The sequence below is a fragment of the Acipenser ruthenus genome, chromosome 26 (genome assembly GCF_902713425.1).
Source record: "Acipenser ruthenus chromosome 26, fAciRut3.2 maternal haplotype, whole genome shotgun sequence".
Classification (NCBI taxonomy): Eukaryota; Metazoa; Chordata; class Actinopteri; order Acipenseriformes; family Acipenseridae; genus Acipenser; species Acipenser ruthenus.
The window spans coordinates 12,253,691-12,281,048 of NC_081214.1; the positions used below are offsets into that span (position 1 = coordinate 12,253,691).

Below are 27,358 nucleotides of genomic sequence, written 5' to 3' on the forward strand. Positions count from 1 at the left end.
GTAACTGACAGGTCTGTGTACGAGCATCATCTTCTATCTTAAATCAAACTGTACTCACTTGCTCATGCGAAACGCTTGGGCGTCAGATAACACCACGCCCCATAGGGCACTGAACACACACGAGCATTACCATTCAACACAGAGCTCAGGAGTCACTGCTGTGCATGTGCTGCAGGGGCACAGGGAAAGGGAGTGTTCTCCTATCCTGGGTACTCCTGGGTTCAGTCCTGAAATAATAATAACAAACACACACTTTAAGACACCTATACGTTCATGTGGCAATGTGCCCCGCCCCTGTGTGCATTTGTGTGTTATATGTTGCATGTAGTGTGTTAATGTTGGTGTATTGTAGTTGGTACATGGGATATAATGTGGGTATGAGCACGAGTGTTTAAAATGTATAATTGTATTTAGGCACAGGGATTGCACTTCACTTCACGTGCATTTAAAGTATTTAATATGTGAGCACGGGGTTGCACATAATTAGTTCACGTGCTGGGATTCAAGTGAATAATTAATTAGTAATTGAATCCCGTCACAACAGTATATATAGATGCACGTTTCACTCACTCGGAGTTGTGTGTTTGTGAGTGGAGAACGGGAGCGAGAGAGAGAAAGAGAAAAGTAAGCAAAACAACTGCTACTATGTGCTGGAGAACCAGCACGGTACTTGTTTTGTGTTTAGTGTTCGTCCACCCTGTTTGTTAGTGTCTATTAATTTTGTTTGTCTGTTTATTTTGGCCGCAAGTGCCGTGTCCTGTTTTCTGTTTCAACCTTTTATTTTACAATAAACATACTGAGCGCCGCAGCGACTCAGTTTTCAACCCGAGTACTGCCTGTCTGTGTGTGATTCTTTCTGGCCTGACGTCATCCCTGCAGCTAGCCTGTCACAGTTCACCAGTCCAACAGTGAGTGCTCCGGGTGCAAGTGGTGTTGTGAATGTGAAACAAGTGCTTGACAGCGACAGCTCCCAGATCTTTAGCCATCTACAATGACAAACAAGACACAGTTAAATAGACAGACAGTATAACACTAAACACTCACAGTGTCTCTATTCCTCACGGTCAGTCCGTAAACATAACGGAGGAACAGATCACTGGGGCCACTTCCCCTAAATACCCTCTGTCACGCCCTCTTTCGGTGGTGTGGCCAATCACGTCTCCTCCATTAAGGAGCTGGCTTCTGGTATTGTGGCCCCGCCCCCTTCCTGGATAGCTGGCTTCGGACTAACCCTGGAATGAACTGCACTCTGCTCCGGTTATACAGTGCCCTCACAGGCCGGGAGGGAGATTGCTGATTAGGATTCATTCTCTCTCTGTCACACTTCCCCACGTGATCTTGCAAATTATAGGCCTATTTCCAACATTCCCTTTCTAGCAAAGCTGATTGAATAGTTGTGACTGCCCAGCTCCAGCTTCAGGGTAATTTCTGTAAATATGGGCTACTGGAAAAGTTTCAGTCAGGTTTTCACTCAGGCCATAGTACTGAGACCGCCCTTTAGAGGGTCTGTAATGACCGCCTCCGTATTGTCGACACTGGAAAGCTGTCTATTATAGTGTTACTTGATCTGTCTGCTGCTTTTGACACTGTAGATCATGGGATCTTACTGGAGAGATTACAAAGTGATTTTGGAATTACAGCCTTGGAATGGTTTCACTCCTATCTATTACATGGACGACAGTTTGTCTGTATGGGTCAGTACTCCTCTGAGACGGTGACGTGAAGTATGTTCCACAAGGCTCAATCCTTGGTCCCCTGCTTTTCAGTGTCTATATGCTCCCTCGTGGATCAATTATTGATAAATACAATTTGGGATTTACTCTTATGTGGACGACACTCACATGTATTGTTCCCTTCCTACAAAACCAGAGATGGCGGTTTCTTTGCTGTCTCAGTGCCTGAGCGAAGTTCTATTATGGATGGCTGAAAACTTCTTGAAAATAAATCCTAGTAAAATAGAGGTATTATTAGTGGGCTCCAAAAACAGTCTAGCTAAATCAGCTAGTATTTGATGGTAATCTTCTGACTCCATGTAATACTGTGAGAAACTTGGGAATCACTATGGATTCAGAACTGTGTTTGGATACCCACATTAGCTCAGTATGAAGGTCTCATTTTATCATTGCTAAACGGAGACCCATTTTATCTGATAAAGATGCTGAGCTGTTGGTTCATGCTCTTGTTCTTTCTCAGCTGGATTATTGTAATGCTGTTTTACTAATTGCATCTCCAAACTCATCTCCAAACTCACTGCATATCCAAACTCATTGCATCTCCAAACTCATTGCATCTCCAAACTCACTGCATCTTAAAACTCATTGTTCTCTCTTAGAATGATGCCATTATGGGCTGGATACGTGAAGACATTTCCTCTAAATTGTCATCGACACCATTTCTGATAGTAAAACACAGCCAGTAAAGTTATAAAACCAGAACAAAACAATCACACATTTCATTAAGAGGCTAGTGAGCAGACTGTAGTTATTTTGTTTTTTGAATTTGCCAAAAGCCATTGTTGCTCAAGCTTTAAAACCTACCAAGACGGTAAAGTGCTATGAACACAGCTCTGGTAGAAATCACAAAAAACAACATTTACTTTAAACACAGAAACAGACACCCATCTGGAATGAAAGCGCAATTTAAAAATAAATAAAACAATGCAGATCATTTTAAAATAAAACCTCTTTTAATGTAGGTCATGTACAATCCCAGGTTCTCTAATGACATCACTCTCACTGAAATGATCATTATAGCAGCACAGTGACAGCACTATTCGTATTCTCTTTATTGTCACTGCAGTGTTACTGTCCGTCCTCCTGTCCTCGGCACGGCACACAGTCCCTTTATCTTCAGACTGGAGAAGCGATCGTTCAGTGTCACTCGAGTCTAAAATAAAATGACACACAACCGCCACGTATTTGTATCATGTTACACCATGTTTGTTTCAGGGTTAAACCATTAACTGTTAAACCATTAACATGGGCAGCCCTGATTTCCCAAGTTAACCACTACCAGACCGTGCTTGGTATTATGGCACCACAGCTAAAACTTAAACACACATTTTCTTTGTCAGGCCTTGGAGTTTCAGAACATGGTTCATAGTCACTATTGAAAGAGCTAGAGGAGTGATCAATCACACAAAAGGCTCATTCCAGTTAATAGAATATGGAAGCTAGTTCATTTTTACAAGGGGAAGAGCCACTGCTTCACTTGCAAACTACACCAAGACTTTAATTCAAAGTAATAGGCAAAACATTGTTAAATAAAAATGGGCTATATTTTCAAAGCTATTTCCTCCGCAACATCGTCATTTGCACAATTGTTTAAGTAATGAAATAATTATTACTGTAAAATGAATAAGAAACAACAACAAGTGCTTATATTAAACATCCTCACATAGATTGTATATTTCATATATATATAGCAGGGCCACAACTAGAGTCAAATATCAGGACTTACAGTACAGAGCCAGATTATCAACTTTCCTTTCTGCAAGGTAAAATCACCCATCACAGCTCTTATACTCAAGACTACATACATGGCCACCCATCACAGCTCTTATACTCAAGACTACATGCACGGCCAGCCATCACAGCTCTTATACTCAAGACTACATGCACGGCCAGCCATCACAGCTCTTATACTCAAGGCTACATGAACGCCACCCATCACAGCTCTTATACTCAAGACTACATGCACGGCCACCCATCACAGCTCTTATACTCAAGACTACATGCACGGCCACCCATCACAGCTCTTATACTCAAGGCTACATGCACGGCCAGCCATCACAGCTCTTATACTCAAGGCTACATGCACGGCCACCCATCACAGCTCTTATACTCAAGGCTACATGCACGGCCACCCATCACAGCTCTTATACTCAAGACTACATGCACGGCCACCCATCACAGCTCTTATACTCAAGACTACATGGACGGCCACCCATCACAGCTCTTATACTCAAGACTACATGCACGGCCAGCCATCACAGCTCTTATACTCAAGACTACATGCACGGCCACCCATCACAGCTCTTATACTCAAGACTACATGCACGGCCACCCATCACAGCTCTTATACTCAAGACTACATGCACGGCCACCCATCACAGCTCTTATACTCAAGACTACATGCACGGCCACCCATCACAGCTCTTATACTCAAGACTACATGCACGGCCACCCATCACAGCTCTTATACTCAAGACTACATGCACGGCCAGCCATCACAGCTCTTATACTCAAGACTACATGCACGGCCACCCATCACAGCTCTTATATTCAAGACTACATGCACGGCCACCCATCACAGCTCTTATACTCAAGACTACATGCACGGCCAGCCATCACAGCTCTTATACTCAAGACTACATGCACGGCCACCCATCACAGCTCTTATACTCAAGACTACATGCACGGCCAGCCATCACAGCTCTTATACTCAAGACTACATGCACGGCCACCCATCACAGCTCTTATACTCAAGACTACATGCACGGCCACCCATCACAGCTCTTATACTCAAGACTACATGGACGGCCACCCATCACAGCTCTTATACTCAAGACTACATGCACGGCCACCCATCACAGCTCTTATACTCAAGACTACATGCACGGCCAGCCATCACAGCTCTTATACTCAAGACTACATGCACGGCCACCCATCACAGCTCTTATACTCAAGACTACATGCACGGCCAGCCATCACAGCTCTTATACTCAAGACTACATGCACGGCCAGCCATCACAGCTCTTATACTCAAGACTACATGCACGGCCAGCCATCACAGCTCTTATACTCAAGGCTACATGCACGGCCAGCCATCACAGCTCTTATACTCAAGACTACATGCACGGCCACCCATCACAGCTCTTAAACTCAAGGTTACATGCATGGCCAGCCATCACAGCTCTTATACTCAAGACTACATGCACGACCACCCATCACAGCTCTTATACTCAAGACTACTCAATTCTTTATTTTCTACAATACAATTGAGTCTTGAAAAGATAGCTCGGCTGGACTGACCGCTTCCACAGCATGGTATTGCAAGATTGCACCATGCCTGGCAACAGGCCTCTTATTCACACACATCCACTAAGGTACATTACAAAGGTTAATAAATCCAATAGTCTTACCAACATGCCAAGTTCATAATTCAAGGGTCTCCAGAGACTCAAGGCGAGCAGTTCAGGGGCATGTTGAAGCAGCCTGTGGCTTGCAACCCTTGTCTCAAAGTAACACTCTATAACAATCACAGCAGCTAAACATGGCAAGTGCTGTCTAATGTGCGCTGGAAAAAATGCCTGCTTAAAAGAAATATTAGCTCCTGTTTGAAACCTGAACCATTGGGGGTTGAAAAGAACTGAATTAGAAGATTAGGGTAATCAAGCAGACAGTTCAATTAGACAATTACTTTAATCAGACAACTGGTGTGTGATCACATCAGCCTCCTCCAACAGCTCCATGGAATGGCCCCATTGTGTACCTGATTGGCTAGTGCTTTGAAGTTAAACCTCAGGGGGATTCCTCTGGGCTGGGGGTGCAGGGTCTCTTCGTCTTCAGCCCCTTGTCTCTCCAGCACTGCTGGGCGCTTAATCCTCACCCTGGGGGGTCTGCGAGGAGAAACTGCACTGCAAGGTCAAGAAAGCAAGGCAGCTTTCAAACAAATCACAAATTACAGACCGAGACCTAAAACAGCATACCACACACAAAGCACACTTGAAATGAATGTTTATACCAGCACAAGGTGAACATTAAGATTCAGTGTCATCCTTTCTTTCTTTCTTTCTTTCTTTCTTTCTTTCTTTCTTTCTTTCTTTCTTGCTGTTGTAATGATAGGCATGCAAGAAAGAAAGAAAGTGTATATGTAATGACTGTGTTATTCCAGTGTTGTTAAAGACTCTTCATGTCAAGTGTTAGTGAAATGCGTTGTGCTAATGAAGCCCTTTGTAATTCCCCCCTTCCCTCTCTTTAATGTTTGCTGTGTGTGTCATGTTTACTCACGCAGTCTCCTGTGCTGCCATGGGGTTTGCAACAGAGACTGTTAGGATGGACCCTGGGGCTGCAGGCTGTCTCCAGCTTTGGGTAAAACAAAAACAACAACATGTAGTTTATTATGGATCAAGAGCACTTTGTTTAATTCATTATTTTGCATATCCAGTTTAAGCTTTTTCTTACCTTCGGATTTTTTGATATTTTTCTATCAATTTCCTGTCAGATTGACGTGAAGGAAACTAAAAAATAAAAGCAGATAAAGTACATTTAACAGCAGTAAAGAACATATGATGAGATATCATCTCCAAAAAAGTCAAACATTAAATACAGTACATGAGCAGGAATGGGAGGGTTAGTTTAACTCCAGGATCACAACATTGAACACTCAATCAGCACATATATACAGCAAAAAAAGAAACTTGAAAGTGTTTTCACAAGAAGTGCCTGTCAAGCTGTTTGCATTAATTCATTCTAAACTGTCAGCCTCCCTACACAGTCAGCAGAGCTTCTATTTCAACAGCAAACAGGGCAGTGTTATCTCATTGCAGTGTTACACAGGGCAGTGTTATCTCATTGCAGTGTTAGACAGGGCAGTGTTAGACAGGGCAGTGTTATCTCATTGCAGTGTGGTACAGTTTCATGGAGCACAGCATGGCAGCGCCTCACCCCTCTGTTCAGGTTGATCTTAGTCTGCCGTTGCTGTATTTGCTGCAGTTTTAGTCCTCTGTTTTGCAGGGGAATTCTACTGTTACTTAAAAATAATGGAAGGCATATTGTTAGTATAGTACTCAAAGGGAGGGCCTATTTTAATTATCTAAACCATGGCCGATCTAAATACTGCCATCTTCTGAATCTGTATGAATCCTAACAGCATTAGAAACATCCACGCCACAGCAGTAAATCAAAACCTGAAAAAAAACTCCATGAATGTTTAACTCTCTCATCCTACTCCCTGTGCTACTGAAGTAGCAACGGGTTTACATTACATACTGTATCCTGAGGAATCACTGGGAGTAAGATAAACTTCTTACTTGGTTTGACTGAACCACAGACCGAGCCAAGCTTAAAATACATCATAATAATTGGAAATTAGATAACAAATTGCTTTTAACAGTAGCTAGCACGCTTCCCTTCCAAGATGTAATGCAGATCGTATACCTTCTCCCAGCAGCCCGAGGACCTCTGAAAGGCTGCCAGAATGGTCTTCTAGTCGGAGGCTGCTGGGCTCTGAGCAATTCTGGCCTGTTATTAACACTGGAAATCGCTGCTGTGTTTACCTGGAAAAATCAATATGAAATAAAAACAAAGTACTGCAGAACAAAATACATTTCTGTGTTAGTGATACAGTCATTAACTGGGACGGATGAAGTAAGAATTTACTCTAGTAAAGCATAAAACATAAAAATAAAGTAATGTTACTATGTATAATTAGGGGTCTCCTTAAATCGTGGAGAATTTACATATCTTTCCCAGGTAGGTTATGGAATAGAATTTGGATTTGGCAGACCTGTTTAAACATTAAATAAACCTAAGTAGATATTTCAGAGCACTATAAAAGCCTAAAAATAGTGGTACCTGCTTCCTTACTAAAACAGAGTGTTGTCATTTGTTAAAGGCAAGCATACAATATCCCCCAGCATTTGCTGCCGATATTCTCTGTCTCTGTGGTGTGAAGACTTGTCCATACATTGAGACTGCACGTTCTGCATCCACTGAATTGTGGAAGTGTATGGCAACGCTTTGCCAAGTTATACAGATGCGGAAATCGATTAGAAGCAGTCTCAAAACTTGGCATCTGGTATTCTTTAATAAAGGCCTATATGCAGCATGTTTGTTGTCACGTTGTTTGTCCCATCTAGGAATTAATTTTATTAGTATCAAGTCAAAAGAAAGAAAACTTGCTTATTCGGGTCTAAAATTCTAAATGCATTTAAAAAGTAAGCAGCAGGTTGTTTGAAGCAAGGTGGCTGTGCTGGATCGTACCTGTAGTACTGATTTAACTTGGATACAACTGACAGGAATGCGTTTTGTCTGTGCTGACTTTCAAGTTTGTTTTCTGAAAGCTATTTATTTGATTTACATTCTGTTTAGCAGCATCTGTAGTATTCTTTCATTTAATGTGTGATTCTGAAGCTAAATAGTGATTGATCGTATTTTCTGCAGTCACATTGCAAGATGTGCAAAACAATTGACCTCCATCTACATGTAAAGTTTCTTTGGAAAATTTCTTGACACAATCCTCAGCTGAAATATACCTTGCCTTTTTTGCTTTGTTGTCCATTTTTGGTATTTTACCTCCAATGCTCAATACTAGATTTTAGCAACCTAAATCAAAATAACAATGCAACACTGACTCTGTTCCACCTCCTACTGTACAGTACAGGTCACAGAAAAACCAGTATAGACACACTGATAGGCTGATTAAAACATTGTTGTCATATGAACATTAAACAAGAAAGTTAACCGCTTTGGAGTATTTTTTTTCCATGAAATTGTGAACTAGGTAGACCCGTATTTATAATTTATACAAATATTAATAACTAAGTATGTCAGGAGGATATTTATATTGAAGGAATCATTTATGTCATCTTTGTTTTGCCTGTTTACTATCCAACTGCAGCATGCAGTGTGTTCTCCATCATTCTACTGTTATTTCAGCTTAGATTTACCAGGGTTACTATTCCAGAACAAAATCCCTTTCCAACCACTCGCTGCCTTCTGAGATCTCACAAGTGAGAAACTTTATTTGCTGTAATTTCCATTCACCCTGTAAGAGCGTGTTTTCTCTATAGAACTGGTGTTCTGATTGGAGGAGGGGTTGGGCTCTGATTCTCTATAGAGCTGGTGTTCTGATTGGAGGAGGGGTTGAAAGAACATTGTGAGGTCTGCATGGTACCTTTGCAAGAGAGGCTTTGCGATTCAAAGGGCTGACTCCCGAGGGGGGGAACGGTGCTCTCCTAGGGAATCTTCGGAGATTGTAGGGTTGTCTTCTGTTGAACCCTTGTTGCGCTTGACCCATTAATCGAAATCTGTAGAACCCTGAAAATAAATGCGTGGATTATAAAGATGCCTGGACTCATAGTGCAACAACATGACAATAACACACAGCTCAGAGCTCCCTTCACATTTACATTTCTTAATATGGTGCAATTAGTTTGCAATGGGGATGTTTAACCAGCCTTAAAATATTTCTATGAAGTTATACTTTGATATTTTAATTGATTAACTGAACTGAATTGAAAACTGTGGATTTGTCAAAGAGAACACAGAGAACTGTGGATTTGTAAGTAGAATTGCTTGTTTCCCTCCTATTTTATTCATACGATTTATAACATGTTTTTTATATATACAGACGTGCTCAAATTTGTTGGTACCCTTACAGCTCATTGAAATAATGCTTCATTCCCCCTGAAAAGTGATGAAATGTGTGTATATATGTGTGTATATACAGACGTGCTCAAATTTGTTGGTACCCCTCCACAAAAACCGAAGAATGCACAATTTTCTCTGAAATAACTTGAAACTGACAAAAGTAATTGGCATCCACCATTGTTTATTCCATATTTAATAGAAATCAGACTTTGCTTTTGATTTTTTATTCAACATAATATTGTAAATAAAAAAACAAATGAAAATGGCATGGACAAAAATGATGGGACCGCTAACCTAATATTTTGTTGCACAACCTTTAGAGGCAATCACTGCAATCAAACGTTTTCTGTAGCTCTCAATGAGACTTCTGCACCTGTTAACAGGTAGTTTGGCCCACTCTTCCTGAGCAAACTGCTCCAGCTGTCTCAGGTTTGATGGGTGCCTTCTCCAGACTGCAAGTTTCAGCTCTTTCCATAGATGTTCGATAGGATTCAGATCAGGACTCATAGAAGGCCACTTCAGAATAGTCCAATGTTTTGTTCTTATCCATTCTTGGGTGCTTTTAGCTGTGTGTTTTGGGTCATTATCCTGTTGGAGGACCCATGACATGCGACTGAGACAGAGCTTTCTGACACTGGGCAGTACGTTTCGCTCCAGAATGCCTTGATAGTCTTGAGATTTCATTGTGCCCTGCACAGATTCAAGGCACCTTGTGCCAGGCGCAGCAAAGCAGCCCCAAAACATAACCGAGCCTCCTCCATGTTTCACTGTAGGTATGGTGTTCTTTTCTTTGAAAGCTTCATTTTTTCGTCTGTGAACATACAGCTGATGTGACTTGTCAAAAAGCTCCAGTTTTGACTCAACTGTCCAAAGGACATTCTCCCAGAAGGATTGTGGCTTGTCAATATGCATTTTAGCAAATTCCAGTCTGGCTTTTTTATGTTTTTCTGTCAAAAGTGGAGTCCTCCTGGGTCTTCATCCATGGAGCCCACTTTCGCTCAAAAAGCGACGGATGGTGCGATCAGAAACTGACGTACCTTCACCTTGGAGTTCAGCTTGTATCTCTTTGGCAGTTATCCTTGGTTCTTTTTCTACCATTCGCACTATCCTTCTGTTCAATCTGGGGTCGATTTTCCTCTTGCGGCCGCGCACAGGGAGGTTGGCTACAGTTCCATGGACCTTAAACTTCTTAATAATATTTGCAACTGTTGTCACAGGAACATCAAGCTGCTTGGAGATGGTCTTGTAGCCTTTACCTTTACCATGCTTGTCTATTATTTTCTTTCTGATCTCCTCAGACAACTCTCTCCTTTGCTTTCTCTGGTCCATGTTCAGTGTGGTGCACACAATGATACCAAACAGCACAGTGACTACTTTTCTCCATTTAAATAGGCTGAATGACTGATTACAAGATTGGAGACATGTGTGATACTAATTAAAGAAACTAATTAGTTTGAAATATCACTTTAATCCAATTATTTATTATCTTTTCTAAGGGGTACCAACAAATGTGTCCAGGCCATTTTAGAATATCTTTGTAGAATAAGCAATAATTCATCTCTTTTCACAGCTGCTTTGCTTTATTCTATGACATACCAAAGGCATGCAAGTATACATGATAAAATAGCTTTTAATTTCATCACTTTTCAGGAGGAATGAAGCATTATTTTAATGAGTTGTAAGGGTACCAACAAATTTGAGCACGTCTGTATATACAGTACTGTGCAAAAGTTTTAGGCAGGTGTGAAAAAATGCTGTAAAGTAAGAATGCTTTCAAAAATAGACATGTTAATAGATTATATTTATCAATTAACTAAATGCAAAGTGAGTGAACAGAAGAAAAATCTAAATCAAATCCATATTTAGTGTGACCACCCTTTGCCTTCAAAACAGCATCAATTCTTCTAGGTACACTTGCACAAAGTCAGGGATTTTGTAGGCATATAGTCAGGTGTATGATTAAACAATTATACCAAACAGGTGCTAATGACCATCAATTCAATATGTAGGTTGAAACACAATCATTAACTGAAACAGAAACAGCTGTGTAGGAGTGTGACGGGGGACTGCCCCGTCTTTATGAACATGGTTGGGACTGGCAGGGAGGGGGTTAAAATTCCTCCCTGCCAGGAAAAAATGTGAGAATGTGGCTGGAGCCCTAATTGAATAATCAGCAATTATTGATTAATTGGGCTCCAGCCACAGGGAATAAAAGTCAGGGGAGAGGCCCTGGCTGAGGAGAGTTGTACAGAGAGTTCTGGAAAGAGAAGGAGTGTTTTGTTTGTGCTGTGTTTTCTGTTCTAGTGAAGGCAACGCCCAGGGCCTCTCCCCTGGCTTTTATTCCCTGTGGCTGGAACCCAATTAATCAATAATTGCTGATTATTCAATTAGGGCTCCAGCCACATTCTCACGTTTTCCTGGCAGGGAGGAATTTTAACCCCCTCCCTGCCAGTCCCAACCATGTTCATAAAGACGGGGCAGTCCCCCGTCACATATCCCCCCCCTCCCACTCAGGCGCAGGACGTTCGGGCTCCTCCCACTCCAGGTCTGTGTCTGGTAACACCTCCGGGCAGTGGTGCTCCTCATGCCCGTACTGCATGCACTGGTTGCACCACTCCTCTTCCTCCCATGTCTTCCTTCCTCTCTGCCTCCTTCTTCTCCCCTCTGTTTGCGTGGGGCAGATGGCCACTGTGTGCCCATATGCCCCACAGCCAGTGCACAACTCTGCCGCGAGACTTTTTAAAAAAAACTCCCCGTCGTCATCTGCCTCCTCCTGGGCCAGGGCGTAGGGGCATCCTGCCCAGTTGTGGCCGTAGACTTCCCAGCGCCCACACCAGTCCGCTGGTGGCACTTCTGGGCAGGATCTCCATCGATGGTCCAGCATCCCGTACCATGAGCACCAGGGGAAAAGGCTGGCTGGGTCCTCCAGCTGGGGTGGCTGTTGTTGCAGCAGCTTACATTTACAGATCATACCGACAGACTGGAAAATAGCAAACGTAATACCGATCCACAAAAAGGGAGACAAAACTGAACCAGGTAACTACAGACCAATAAGCCTGACTTCTATTATATGTAAACTTATGGAAACTATAATAAGATCCAAAATGGAAAATTACCTATATGGTAACAATATCCTGGGAGACAGCCAGCATGGTTTTAGGAAAGGGAGATCATGTCTAACTAACCTACTTGACTTTTTTGAGGATGCAACATTGAAAATGGACAACTGCAAAGCATACGACATGGTTTATTTAGATTTCCAGAAAGCTTTTGACAAAGTCCCGCATAAAAGATTAATTCTCAAACTGAACGCAGTAGGGATTCAAGGAAATGCATGCACATGGATTAGGGAGTGGTTAACATGTAGAAAACAGAAAGTACTGATTAGAGGAGAAACCTCGAAATGGAGTGAGGTAACCAATGGTGTACCACAGGGATCAGTATTAGGTCCTCTGCTATTCCTAATCTACATTAATGATTTAGACTCTGATATAGTAAGCAAACTCGTTAAATTTGCAGACGACACAAAAATAGGAGGAGTGGCAGACACTGTTGAAGCAGCAAAGGTCATTCAAAATGATCTAGACCGCATTCAAAATTGGGCAGACACATGGCAAATGAAATTTAATAGAGAAAAGTGTAAAGTATTGCATGCGGGCAATAAAAATGTTCATTATAAATATCATATGGGAGATAGTGAAATTGAAGAAGGGAACTATGAAAAAGACCTAGGAGTTTATGTTGACTCAGAAATGTCTTCATCTAGACAATGTGGGGAAGCTATAAAAAAGGCTAACAAGATGCTTGGATATATTGTGAGAAGTGTTGAATTTAAATCAAGGGAAGTAATGTTAAAACTCTACAATGCATTAGTAAGACCTCACCTAGAATATTGTGTTCAATTCTGGTCACCTCGTTACAAAAAGGATATTGCTGCTCTAGAAAGAGTGCAAAGAAGAGCAACCAGAATTATCCCGGGTTTAAAAGGCATGTCGTATGCAGACAGGCTAAAAGAATTGAATCTATTCAGTCTTGAACAAAGAAGACTACGCGGCGATCTGATTCAAACATTCAAAATCCTAAAAGGTATAGACAATGTCAACCCGGGGGACTTCTTTGACTTGAAAAAAGAAAAAAGGACCAGGGGTCATAAATGGAGATTAGATAAAGGGGCATTCAGAACAGAAAATAGGAGGCACTTTTTTACACAGAGAATTGTGAGGGTCTGGAACCAACTCCCCAGTAATGTTGTTGAAGCTGACACCCTGGGATCCTTCAAGAAGCTGCTTGATGAGATTCTGGGATCAATAAGCTACTAACAACCAAACGAGCAAGATGGGCTGAATGGCCTCCTGTCGTTTGTAAACTTTCTTATGTTCTTATTTTCTAACCATGTTCATAAAGACGGGGCAGTCCCCCGTCACACTCACCTGTTGTTGTTTATTCATTACTTAATCTGCACCAGTTCTGGAAATGAGCACCAACCTGTGAAAATCTCCTGCAGCAACAGCATCAAGGTGTTTGCATGTTAGTGGTGGGTTACCAGTGTGCAGAATGGGAGATCGAGTTATTCAACTTGCTGAGGAAATGCTTGTGATCTTAAAGGGTTAATAACCCTACATTCTTAAGAAACTTAACAGGTGGAGGCATGGAAAGCATTGCTAATGCTAATATTTTGAAAGCAGAAACCTTTTTAAACATCTTGGAAATGTCACTGTGTGATACTAAGACAATAGTATAAGCCATGCATAATTACTGAACCACTGCTGCAGGAACTGCAGGTTATGTCCTGGTACATAAAGGGTCATCACATTAGCCTGGTGCTGAATGTCACTCCCTAAACCAGTGCTTCCCAACCCTGTTCCTGGCGGCACACCGTGTCTGCTGGTTTGCATTCCAACGCAGCGCTCAATTGCTTAATTGAACCGTATTAACAAAAGAAGAGCTTGAAAATAACAGGAAAATGCCCAGTTAATCACTTTATTAGTTCAATGAAGGGTTCAATTAAGAATTGAGCGCTGCTTTGGAACGAAAACCAGCAGACAGGGTGTGCCGCCGGGAACAGGGTTGGGAAACACTGCTCTAAACCAGGGGTGTCAAACTCCAGTCCTCGACGGCCGCAGGGTCTTCTGATTTTCATTCCAACTTAAGCTCTCAATTAACATAATTAATCAAATTATTTATTGAATTTGACATTTTTCATATTTTTCAAGGTCTTTTACAGTTGATGGTTTTAAAAATGCACTTGATTCAAGGTACACTACCTATGAAACATTTAGAGGCCTGAAGAGAAGTGTTAAATATGTCCAGTTAATCAAATAATTAGACTAATTAAGTAGGGCTGCAATGAAGGGTACATTTTGACCTTCGAATGTTTGGAACACATTACCGAAGGAAGGTTAGAACCGTCGATGGTACTCATTTGCATAATTTACTGGTGACGTCACCGTAGCTACTTGTTTATATTTCATTGAAAATCTTATTTTACAGGTAAGCCATATAAATGGAATAAAACACTCACATGCACTTTAAAAATATGTTATATAGAACAGCAATCATGTTTTTATAATTCAAATAAAAATAAAAATACAATTATGTTTATTTACACGTAATTCAGGCTGCTTGTGATCTATACAGTAAGCTTGCATTGCACCAGCACCAACTGCAGCAGACAAAGCTTTATTTAACAGTCACCGTTCCAAGCAGGTTATCAGTCACATTTTAGTGCTACTAAAAATATTAATATTACTAATAATAATATGAACTTACGCTTGTCAAGTGACCCCAGGGACCCCGTGATTTTGTCTCCATGATAAGAGTCGCTTGCACAGTTTGCAGTCAACTTTTCTTTTTTTTTTTTTTGGTTGTCTGGGCATTTAACAAAAAAAAATCCCAAACAGCAGAGGGGTTTCCAGATATTTCTTTAAATACAGCTTACGCCATAAAATGCTTTGCTGTCGAGATGGAGAATGAAGAAATTAAAGGTTTGCATCTGGATAACACAAGCTGGAGAGGGGAGGGGCAGTGCTCGGTTTTTTAAATTAAAATTATCAGTGTTAGCGTATATTTTGTATGTTTCAAACATATTCTACCATAGCACTTCTCTTACACTGTCTTGTAGGTATTCAGGACATATTTAACTCAAGCAATACAGCCACTAGAGACACGAACCCACTGCTTTGGATACTATACCCTGCTCCAGTTGTACGTAATGTATAATGATGTGGTAGCTGATTTTCTTAACAACTTTTGTTTAAGTAATATGCATTATACAAATCAAGAGATCGAATTTTGTATGAGAGTGACAATTAATGTGTGATTTATAGTATAACATTGTCAAACAGTTTCTGTTACTGCGAAGAAAAAAAAAACATACAGTGTGTGAACCCATCTGACGAACCTACAAAGGTTTAAAACAATATTCAAATCCCTGGTTAGCGAACGGACCTTCGAACCTTCGGACACAGCCCTACAATTCAGTAATTGAGAGCTCGGGTGGAACGAAAGCCAGAAACCACTGCGGCCCTCCAGGAACTGAGTTTGACACCCCCTCCTTAAACCAATTAAATCATGTCTAACTACATCTACAGGACTAATACACAGGAGCCAAATCTCCTGTCATGTAATCCCAAAGCTGCCTAAATCTAACAGAGATGTAATCACTTCAGGCCTGATTAACAAGGGGCTTGTTGTGCCAATGTGTAACTCTGTCTGGTTGTGTAGGGGCAGTTGTTTTATTAACATTGTTTGTGATTGCATTTTACTTAATGATTTACCATGTCTATTGCACATCTTAAAGAAACACGGTGTAGCAGGGCGGTAGTAAGCCCTGCTTATTGATATGTGTTTGTTTGTTTTATTTTTAGATCGGGGGGGGTATTGTGTATTTATTTTTATTGTATTGTATTTATGACGGTGAAGCGCCGCCGTGTTATTGTTTTGTTTATTTTTAAAACGTGTCCTGGCAGAGGTGAGATCGGTGCTCGTCCTCTGCCAGGAGTAGGGGAAAAACTCGTGCAGAAGGTGGCCATCTCCCGAATTAATGAAATGATTAATTTTGTTGCTAATTGGTCACCTGTTATAAAAAGCCTGCAGCTCTCTAGCTCGGGGTGGGTGTTTGGAGCGAGAGGAGAGAGCGAGAGCGGAGCGGAGCGATCGTGTGAAAACGAAACTAAATTAAATTATAACATACAGGAACAGTGACAGCGACTGCCCAGCCTGACCTGTATGGTTTATTTATTATTTATTGTTGATTTTGTGTTCGAGATTTGTTTTTGTTTACTCTTTTATTTTGCTCTGTTTTTGTTTAAAATATTTATTTTATTTTTGGTTCTCTTTAAATAAAACGGTGCCCGCGCCACTGCACCGTACCTTTTGTTTTTGTTGTGCCGCCTTCTGGTCTGACGTCACCACTCGTCATCCCTGTCACACACGGCGTCTGAGATGCATGGACTACGGACTGACAAGGGGCGGGTATAGACCACAGACACTAAGAGCTCATAGAAAATGGTTACATCTGATGATACAAACTAGTGGGAGAAGAATATCTGAGCTTCTGCTTCACTTGTTTACATTCTGATTGCTTAGCCTGTCCACAGATGCCTGCACAGAGAAGGAGGAGCCCTGCCCCAGTGAGAAGCAGCAGCGTGCTCTGACTGTTCTGGAACGGGATGATGAATACCCTGTTGGCTTTGCTGCGCCCCTCCTCTTCGGAAGGGGGCTCTCTGCTGTCCAGTTGCTCTCCGGTTCCCTGGGGCTCTGCTTCTATTACCAGGCTGCTGCTGCAGGCCTGTCTTGGAAGCACTCTGACAGGACTGCTGTTCCCTTTTGTTCAGTTTGATTATGTCATCTGAAAAAAAAAATACACGGCAGAAAATCAAACAGTGTGGAGCTCTTCGTCTTGATAGAAAACTGACAACATGTTTTTATACCACGTCTTCCCGTGTCTCTCCTGCCTACAAGCTTCACTCCATTCCCAGGATACATGCCTGGATATTGACAAACTTACTTAACTGAAAACAACTGATTTGAGATTTTAAACTTCCAAATAGATGGAGAGTTATAAATGCATGGAACAGGTGAAGTAGTAACATCTAGAACACTGAGAACATTCCAAAACAATTCGACTGTGCCCTATGGAATAACATTTGTTTATATGGGGCATGTTGCAGGGCAGAAGCCCTGCCTGTGGAAATAAGTGTTAAGTTGGCAGGGATGGGGTTAAATCTGTCCCTGCCAACAATCACAGGTGTGACCATTCTCCAATTAGGTCATTGAGTGCTAATTGAGGAGTGGCCACCTGTATATAAGGGAGACAAAATCATTTGTATGGGGAGAGGGAGTTTTGACGTGTATTTTGAATACCGATAGTGAAGGTGAATGTCCAGCCTATACTGTATTGCTTGTAAACCTTTTGTTTTACAAGCCCTTAAATTGCAGCTTTCTGTCTCGGAGTCTCTCATTCCTGACGCTGTCCTCAGGGGTGCAAATCGCTTTTGAAAATTCCTGCTAAACTAACTTTTGCGGTAAAATGAAGAGGCTTGCGAACACAAAACATTATTTTACAATATTTGAAAACAGTAAAATGCCAGACAGCACAAGACGGGCCCCTCTGCCTTCCACTCTCCATGGGAGTGTGGATTAGACGCCCTCCTCGCCTGCCTTGAGGACCAAGGTTGGTGCCTCACCTGCGGGGAGTTCGGGCACTTGGTGCTATGCTGCACCCTGCAACATCAGGAGGAGGAACTGCCTGCCTGAGTGCCTGAGAAGGAGGAACAACAGGCCAGAAAGAGAAAGGAGAGGGGCGGCCACTCAAGGTAAGCACAAGGACAGGAGCCACTGCCATCTCCAGTGTCAAAGGGGAGGGGCCACTGCCATCTCCAGTGCCAAAGGGGAGGAGCCACTGCCATATCCAGTGGCTCCATTTGGGAATGGCTGCACCTGGGACTGTTGGTAGGGACAGTTTTAACCCCAAACTGCCAAACTTACACTTATTTACACCGTAGGGCTGCCCTGCCACAGGGCAAATTTGTGCTAGGAAGGATCGAGCCTTAATGAGCCGAATAACCTCCTCATTTCCAAAAATTCTTATGTTCTGAAATACAGCTCTGCTTTTTAAAGGAAGACACTGAACACAGCACAGGGCAACAAAAACATGAGTGACCACAAGTGTAACCATTATCAGCAGTAGATTAACTGTCGCAATAGAAAATGGACATAATGCAGCTGCTGTATTTTTTGATGATGTAGAAATAGCTCAAATTAAACAGCCTTTGTTTAATGCATTGTAATTCTGCTCTCCTGTTGGACTGGTGTGTAACCCTCTAGACCTCATCCATCTCCAGTAAGTGTCAGGATGTGACCGAGTTACTGTGCTGGCAGAGTCTGTTTTGTTGCCTGAGAGATAACCCCTTCTAAGTGCTCCTGCTGTACGCCAAGCGTAGTAAAGCATACTTACAGTACATCATGGTAAAGCAATCATGGTACAGAACAGAGAAATATGATAAGGCTAATGTAAGGACAAGCATTAGAAAAGCTCATTTTCTTTTGCAAACTTTGCAGGTACCTATTTAAGACATTTGAAAAGACGAGTGGGCACTAGTTAGTTGTGTCACAAACTCATTGTACTAAATGGTACTGTAATGACGATAACTTGCTATATATATATATATATATATATATATATATATATATATATATATATATATATATATATATATATATATATATATATATACAGTGGCTCTCAAAAGTATTCACCCCCTTTTGGACTTTTCCACATTTTATTGTGTTACAACATGGAATCAAAATGGATTTAATTAGGAGTTTTTGCCACTGATCAACACAAAAAAAGTCCATAATGTCAAAGTGAAAAATAAAATCTACAAATTGTTCTAAATTAATTACAAATATAAAACAGAAAATAATTGATTGCATAAGTATTCGCCCCCTTTGCTATGACACACCTAAATAAGCTCTGGTGCAACCATTTGTCTTTAGAAGTCACATAATTAGTTGAATGGAGTCCACCTGTGTGCAATTGAGGTGTTTCACATGATTTCAGGTTAAATACACCTGTCTCTGGGAGGTCCCACAGTTGGTTAGTACATCTCCTAACAAAAAACACATTATGAAGACGAAGGAACATTCAAAGCAAATTGGGAATAAGGTTCTTCAAATGCACCAATCGGGGGTAGGATATAAGAACATTTCCAAGCCACTGAATATCCCTTGGAGCACAGTAAAGTCCATTATTAAGAAATGGAGAGAATGTGGCACAACTGTGAATCTGTCTAGAACAGGCCGTCCTCAAAAACTGAGTATACGGGCGAGAAGGGCACTAGTCAGAGAGGCCACCAAGAGGCCTATGGCAACTCTAAAGGAGTTACAGTCTTCCACGGCTGAGCTGGGAGACACGTGCATACGGCAACAACAGCCAGGGTGCTTCACAAAACTGGCTTTTATGGGAGAGTGGCAAAAAGAAAGCCATTGTTGAAAAAAACTCACATCAGATCTCGTCTAGAGTTTGCAAAAAGGCATGCGGGAGACTCTGAGACCAAATGGAAGAAGATTCTATGGTCTGATGAGACCAAAATAGAGCTTTTTGGCCTAAACGCTAAGCGCTATGTTTGGCGCAAGCCTAACACCGCACATCATCCTGAGAACACCATCCCTACCGTGAAGCATGGTGGTGGCAGCATCATGCTATGGGGATACTTCTCTGCGTCAAGGCCTGGAAAGCTTGTGAAGATAGAGGGCAAAATGGATGCAGCAAAGTACAGAGAAATCCTGGAGGAAAACCTGCTGAAGTCTGCAAGAGACCTGGGACTTGGGAGAAGATTCATCTGCCAGCAGGACAATGACCCCAAACATACAGCCAAAGCCACACTGGAGTGGCTTAAAAATAAAAAGGTCAATGTCCTGGAGTGGCCCAGTCAAAGCCCGGACCTCAATCCAATTGAGAATATGTGGAAAGAGTTCAAAATTGCTGTTCACCAAAGGTCCCCATCCAACTTGACGGAGCTTGAGCAATTTTGCAAAGAAGAATGGGCAAAAATTGCAGTGTCCAGATGTGCAAAGCTGGTAGAGACTGTAATTGCTGCCAATGGTGCCTCTACCAAATACTGACTCAATGGGGTGAATACTTATGCAATCAATTATTTTCTGTTTTGTATTTGTAATTAATTTAGAACAATTTGTAGCTTTTATTTTTCACTTTGACATTATGGACTTTTTTTGTGTTGATCAATGGCAAAAACTCCTAATTAAATCCATTTTGATTCCATGTTGTAACACAATAAAATGTAGAAATGTCCAAGGGGGGTGAATACTTTTGAGAGCCACTATATATAGGTATTTTGCAATGCATATAAAACACCAACATCAGTCATTTTCCAATACATTGAGGGCCAGATTTACCAAGCTTTCGCTCCAGTGCATTCAATACGTGAAACACTTCTCATTTTGGAGTGATTTTGAGGCCTTCAAATTGAAAAATTGTCCAATTTTCAAACTCCTGAGTGACTTTTTAAGTGCATGTTCCTTCTAAAGTAGAAGAGATATCACTTTCAAATTGCTTAGGTGTGCTCATAAATTAACAGACTTTCTCTGCTACTGTCTACCTACTTTACTGTCTGATTTAATAACCCCACAAAAAGGCTTCAGGATGAAAGTATAAGGAAGTTGCCCCATCTTTGAGGGGCTGAAACCCCTTGTGGGACACGAGTTAACAAACTGACCTTTGGTGGGCTTGTAGATGAGGATTTGAAGGACTTGTGGTAAAATAATTGACTTGGTAATCTGTCTCCTTCACAGTTTAATAAATGTACAAACATGAACAATACGCATTTATGTTGATTTTGGGTTATAGTGTACAATATTAGCAAATAGTTGAAGTTTAAACCAGGAAAAAACATAAAAAATGTATAACTAAATCAATCCATAAAACTAAAACCATAAAATGTGTATAATCTTTATATGCAAGTGGTTTGTCACAGAGCTACAGAGGTACTGTTGACCTCTTATTTCTTGTTTGTTGCCATCTTTAAAAAATGATTCTTGCAAAGTTCTGAAACAAGCATTCATGGGTTATAGATGAGCCTTTGAAAGACTTGTGGTGAAATAATTGATATCACACACTACCCCAGTCAGTACTTTTTATAATCTCTGGTGAGCATTTTTTTTTCCTGGTGCATCATCAGAATGTGGTATTGTCACAAAGACGGCCGGAGTGGGTGGCTTCAGACCAGAAGCAGGAAGGAATACAGAGAGACTTGGGGTTGTGATGAGCTGAGTGCAATGGCTGCACTCAGCGTTTATTAACAAATAAAAGGTTTTAACACAAAACAAAACACAGGACACGGCACTTGTAGCCAAAATAAACAGACGAACAAAACGGACTAGACAGTGCACAGACAGACGAACAAAACACGGTGAGCAGATAACACTAATATTTACGTTCTTTTATATTTACTTTACTCCTTCTCTCTCTCCCGTTCTCCACTCACCGAACACCTAAAAACCCTGACTGAGTGCTACGTGTCTCTATATATACTGTTGTGCTGGGATTCAATTACTAATTAATTATTCACTTGAATCCCAGCACGTGAATTCATTACGTGAAACCCCGTGTTCACATATTATATTTTAAATGCACGTGCGTGATGTGCAATCCAGTGCCTAAATATAATTATACACTTTAAACACACGTGAAACACAGACCCGTTTATATCCCGTGTACCAATCTATACACCAACATTAACATACGCACGCATACATACATACACAGAACACACAATTGCACACAGGGGCGGGGCACATTGCCACATATACCCCCCCTTGTGCGCAGCACACATGGCCTCAACGGCCACCTCCCCCCTTAAAAACCCAGCAGTCCAGGACAAAGTCTCGGGCTGGGAAGGGAGGCTTCAGTGGGCCCATGGCTGGCCATGCTGTCAGCACCCCTGCCGGTAGTGGCACGGCTGACAGCCTGTTGGTCCCGTCCTGCAGCGAAAAAGCTGCGGGGGCAGGTGGTCCCCCGACCTCCCCCTTCTTCGTAGCCGGCAGCTCCCTCCTGTGGGGCTCCGGCCACAAGAACTCCTGCAGCGAAACTGCTGCTGGGGAAAGTGGTCTCCAGACCTCGTCCCCCTTCTTTGTAGCCGGTAGCTCCCTTTGGTGGGGCTCCGACCACAGTACTGCCGGCAGCGAAGAAGCTGCAGTGGGAGCAGGTCTCCGGACCTCCCCCACGATCTCCGGCAGCGAAACTGCTGCAGTGGGAGCAGGTCTCCTGACCTCCCCCACGATCTCCGGCAGCGAAACTGCTGCTGGGGTTGGTGGTCTCCAGACCTCCTCCCCCTTCTTCGTGGCCGGCAGCTCCCCTTTCTGGGGCTCCGGCCACCGTACTCCCTGCGGAGGTACGGGCAGCAGAGGCAGCTCCTGCTCCTCTGCTCCGGGCGGTGGCGGAGGCAGAGGCAGCTCCAGCTCCTCTGCTCCTGGCGGTGGTGGAGGCAGAGGCAGCTCCAGCTCCTCTGCTCCTGGCGGTGGTGGAGGCAGAGGCAGCTCCAGCTCCTCTGCTCCTGGCGGTGGTGGAGGCAGAGGCAGCTCCAGCTCCTCTGCTCCTGGCGGTGGTGGAACCAGCAGGTATTCACCCTCTGCTGGTGGAGGTGGGAGGGGCAAGCAGTCCTCCCACTGCGGTGGAGGTGGAACCAGCAGGCATTCACCCTCTGCTGGTGGAGGTGGGACCAGCAGGTATTCACCCTCTGCTGGCAGCTTGGGTCCTAGGGCTGTGGAAGCCCCGACTTCCCTCTCTTCGGGCTGTGGACGCACCGACTCCTCCCTTTTGGGCTGTGGACGCCCCGACTCCTCCCTGTTGGGCTGTGGACGCACCGACTCCTCCCTGTTGGGCTGTGGACGCACCGACTCCTCCCTGTTGGGCTGTGGACGCACCGACTCCTCCCTTTTGGGCTGTGGACGTTCGGGCTCCTCCCACTCAGGCGTAGGACGTTCGGGCTCCTCCCACTCAGGCGTAGGACGTTCGGGCTCCTCCCACTCAGGCGTAGGACGTTCGGGCTCCTCCCACTCAGGCGTAGGACATTCGGGCTCCTCCCACTCAGGCGTAGGACGTTCGGGCTCCTCCCGCTTGGGCTGTGGACGCTCAGGCTCCTCCCGCTTGGGCTGTGGAGGCAAAACCAGCAGGCATTCTTCCTCTGCTGGTGGAGACGGGGACAGCAGGCATTCTTCCTCTGCTGGTGGACCTGCTACCTGGGCTGCTGTTCCACTTATAACTGCTTCCAGGTAGCTGAGGACCAACCCCACACCTTCCTCCCAGGTGCTTACGGTCTGTTCCCTCGCATAAGCCTCCCATCGTTCCCTATCCATAAACTCCAGGAACTGGACGACTACTGGGATAGACTGGGCCTCCAGCCCAGCATTTTCCAGCATCCAGTCCCGCATTTTGATGGCGTTTTCTGCCATTTTTTTTTTTTTTCTTTTTTAAATCCAAACTGCGGTTCCTGCTCTGGCCTGAGTCCTGGAGGCGCTGTCGATCCCACGCAGGACACCACGTGGTCATAAAGACGGCCGGAGTGGGTGGCGTCAGACCAGAAGCAGGAAGGAATACAGAGAGACTTGGGGTTGTGATGAGCTGAGTGCAATGGCTGCACTCAGCGTTTATTAACAAATAAAAGGTTTTAACACAAAACAAAACACAGGACACGGCACTTGTAGCCAAAATAAACAGACGAACAAAACGGACTAGACAGTGCACAGACAGACGAACAAAACACGGTGAGCAGATAACACTAATATTTACGTTCTTTTATATTTACTTTACTCCTTCTCTCTCTCCCGTTCTCCACTCACCGAACACCTAAAAACCCTGACTGAGTGCTACGTGTCTCTATATATACTGTTGTGCTGGGATTCAATTACTAATTAATTATTCACTTGAATCCCAGCACGTGAATTCATTACGTGAAACCCCGTGTTCACATATTATATTTTAAATGCACGTGCGTGATGTGCAATCCAGTGCCTAAATATAATTATACACTTTAAACACACGTGAAACACAGACCCGTTTATATCCCGTGTACCAATCTATACACCAACATTAACATACGCACGCATACATACATACACAGAACACACAATTGCACACAGGGGCGGGGCACATTGCCACAGGTATGCATACCAAAACTTGACCCATGTGATGTCAGGAAACGGTACACCACATTGACTCAAAAGTGCTGTGTTGACAACTGCAGAAATCACTACGAACGAGACAAACTAGATCTCCCACAAAAATCGTACATGTTTACAATTTTAGACATCACAATTTGTTGCTCATCAGTTTAAGTCACATACATTTCCTGAATTGTGAAAAACAAATATATTAAAAATAACTTTAAGGGTCAAACTCAGTACATCATACCCTTTCAGAAGGGCGTTTCTTTATTTTCTAAACTAAACTCATTTGTGCATGCTCGGGCAAGCGCAATACACGGTGTAGCACTTTTTAAAGTGCACCAGAAAGTAACAGCACAACGGCCGGTTTAATGAATACACTATGTAACACAATTTTTGTTCCTGGGTAGTAAGTGTTATTTCCTAATTGCTTATGCCTCAAAAGTATAGAAAATGGCTATTATTCCCCACAAACTTTGCTTTTGTGACCAGGACAGTGATATTTTGAAATTTACCTATTTCCAATGAGAAAACGGGTGAATTTGTGTCTTTTCATTCACATAAAGTCAGAAAAAAACAACATATGAATCCAAATTAACATGTATTTATACTAGAATAATACAAAAATGACTACAAAAGTTTTTCGAGATTTACGATTATACTGTAAATCACTTTCACGAATCAGCCCCCAAATGTAGTTTCCCATCATGTTCTCGTTATACTGTCCTTGGTAGCGGCGTTCAAAGTCCAATATATCCTGGTGGAAGCGCTCGCCTTGCTCCTCCGAGTACGCTCCCATGTTCTCCTTGAATTTATCTAGATGAGCATCAAGGATATGGACTTTGAGGGACATCCTACAGCCCATTGTGCCGTAGTTCTTCACCAGAGTCTCAACCAGCTCCACGTAGTTTTCGGCCTTGTGATTGCCCAGGAAGCCCCGAACCACTGCGACAAAGCCTGTTCCAAGCCGCTTTCTCCTTACTAGTGAGCTTCTTGGGGAATTCATTGCACTCCAGGATCTTCTTTATCTGTGGTCCGACGAAGACACCGGCTGACCTTTGCCTCAGACAGGTTAGGGAAGAAGTCTTGAAGGTACTTGAAGGCTGCCGACTCCTTATCTAGAGCTCTGACAAATTGTTTCATAAGACCCAATTTGATGTGCAGTGGTGGCATCAGCACTTTCCGGGGGTCCCAGCCATACTCATCATACTTCAAGGCGTCCAGCAAGGTCTTGATGCTGTTGTAATCCTCTTTGAGGAGCACCGAGTGAGCCAGGGGAAGAGACGGGTACTTGTTACCATTATGGAGCAGCACGGCTTTGAGGCTCCTGGATGAGCTGTCAATGAAGGACAGTATAACGAGAACATGATGGGAGACTACATTTGGGGGCTGATTCGTGAAAGTGATTTACAGTATAATCGTAAATCTCGAAAAACTACTCACTTCTAAATCTTTTGTAGTCATTTTTATATTACTTTAGTATAAATACATGTTAATTTGGATTCATATGTTGTTTTTTTCTGACTTTATGTGAACAAAAAGACACAAATTCGCCCATTTTCTCATTGGAAATAGGTAAATTTCAAAATATCACTCCTGGTCACAAAAGCAAAGTTTGTGTGGAATAATAGCCATTTTCTATATTTTTGAGGCATAAGCAATTAGGAAATAACACTTACTACCCAGAACCAAAAAAAAAAAAAAAAAATTGTTACACGGTGATATCAACTGGATGAAACCAGTGAAAAAAATGCAGTTATTACATTTAATTTACTTCTGCAGTTAATGTCATTTTTAGAAAAGCGGTTCTCCAAACATTATTCTAGTTGTAAACACATGATTAAATGTGTTTAAGGGAACAAACAGAATAACGTTTTGAGAAATCACTTTTCTAAAAATGACAATATCTGCATTGTTTATATACATTAAAAGCCTTGGACATGTGTATCATTTTAAACAAATCTACCACTCATGGACTGTAATTCTAATGGACGTGACGCACAAATTTATGAGCTAAACATTTAGTACTGCAATTCACAGTGTAAAAGAGGAGATACACCAGAAACAAATCTGGATACACAAGAAAAATTTTAAATACCCTAAAAGGCATTAAATGACTTTATCGCGTGCACTCAGATACACAGTTACACATACCTAATGACATATCGATCTTCTCTGAGCTTCGATCTGCCTCCATTGGCTCGGGGTCAGCCATGCTGCCGGCCATTTCTATTTCCTAATCGCTCAATCTTCTATTAATCCAAAATGAAAAATGAAAAAAAACAATGTGAGAGTTCTCTCGCTGGCTGACACTTGTTATTTGGGAAGACAGTGAGACAGTGCATTGCGCATGCGTGAACGCTGGAATGCTAGCTGTGTCGCGTTGCGCCGATTTTGTAAAACATGTTTTTCCCCTATCCTAACGTTTTGGAGATACTATGAAGATACTGCTATACCAATTACTGTGCGATCCATCAAATTACTGCTGCTATACCGACTAATACCGCACGATCTTAAATTTCCCCGTGGCATAGAGTACCGCTGTCCTGCCAGCTGTCCGGCTGCTGTTTGTGTCAGTTACATACTCCTGATGAAACGATATCTATAACTAGAGCTGTACAACACACGCTTAAAATAGAACCAGCAACAAACTAATCCGACCCTGTTTGTACCCACGTGATAATAGTATGATGTGTTGACAGGCAGCAAAACGTTTAATCTGTCTCCAGTCCTTTAAAACTCACTTACAAAATAAATATCAGAGATCTACAGACAGACTGACAGACAGATATATGTTCATA

At 42.5% G+C, this 27,358-nt stretch overlaps 1 protein-coding gene across 3 annotated transcripts; it reads right to left on the reverse strand.

Moving 5' to 3' along the window:
* Nucleotides 1–2,664: 2,664 nt before the first annotated feature.
* On the reverse strand, nucleotides 2,665–27,153 carry LOC117430477 (UAP56-interacting factor-like). Of its 3 annotated transcripts, none has more exons than XM_034050536.3 (9): nucleotides 26,712–27,153; nucleotides 17,056–17,223; nucleotides 8,899–9,041; nucleotides 7,161–7,279; nucleotides 6,669–6,747; nucleotides 6,186–6,241; nucleotides 6,012–6,086; nucleotides 5,494–5,638; nucleotides 2,665–2,886 (listed from the first exon to the last, which is right to left on the reverse strand). In XM_034050536.3, exons 1-9 carry the CDS (start codon nucleotides 26,782–26,784, stop codon nucleotides 2,791–2,793), a joined length of 954 nt encoding a protein of 317 aa, XP_033906427.1. In that variant the 5' UTR covers nucleotides 26,785–27,153; the 3' UTR covers nucleotides 2,665–2,790. The 3 variants fall into 3 exon arrangements, with proteins under 3 accessions (XP_033906427.1, XP_033906428.1, XP_033906426.1); XM_034050537.3 differs by having other exon boundaries at nucleotides 5,494–5,620; nucleotides 6,669–6,753; nucleotides 26,712–27,152; XM_034050535.3 differs by having other exon boundaries at nucleotides 6,669–6,753; nucleotides 26,712–27,152.
* Nucleotides 27,154–27,358: the final 205 nt, after the last annotated feature.

What these genes read in the sequence shown, in the direction of transcription:
- LOC117430477 (XM_034050535.3), bottom strand. Translation starts at nt 26,784, where the DNA reads ATGGCCGGCAGCATGGCTGACCCCGAGCCAATGGAGGCAGATCGAAGC. An exon ending in GCAAAGCCTCTCTTGCAAAG is followed by an intron (nt 7,280 to 8,898) that starts GTACCATGCAGA and finishes TGATTTTTCCAG; the next exon opens with GTAAACACAGCAGCGATTTC. An exon ending in AAATATCAAAAAATCCGAAG is followed by an intron (nt 6,087 to 6,185) that starts GTAAGAAAAAGC and finishes TTTTACCCAAAG; the next exon opens with CTGGAGACAGCCTGCAGCCC.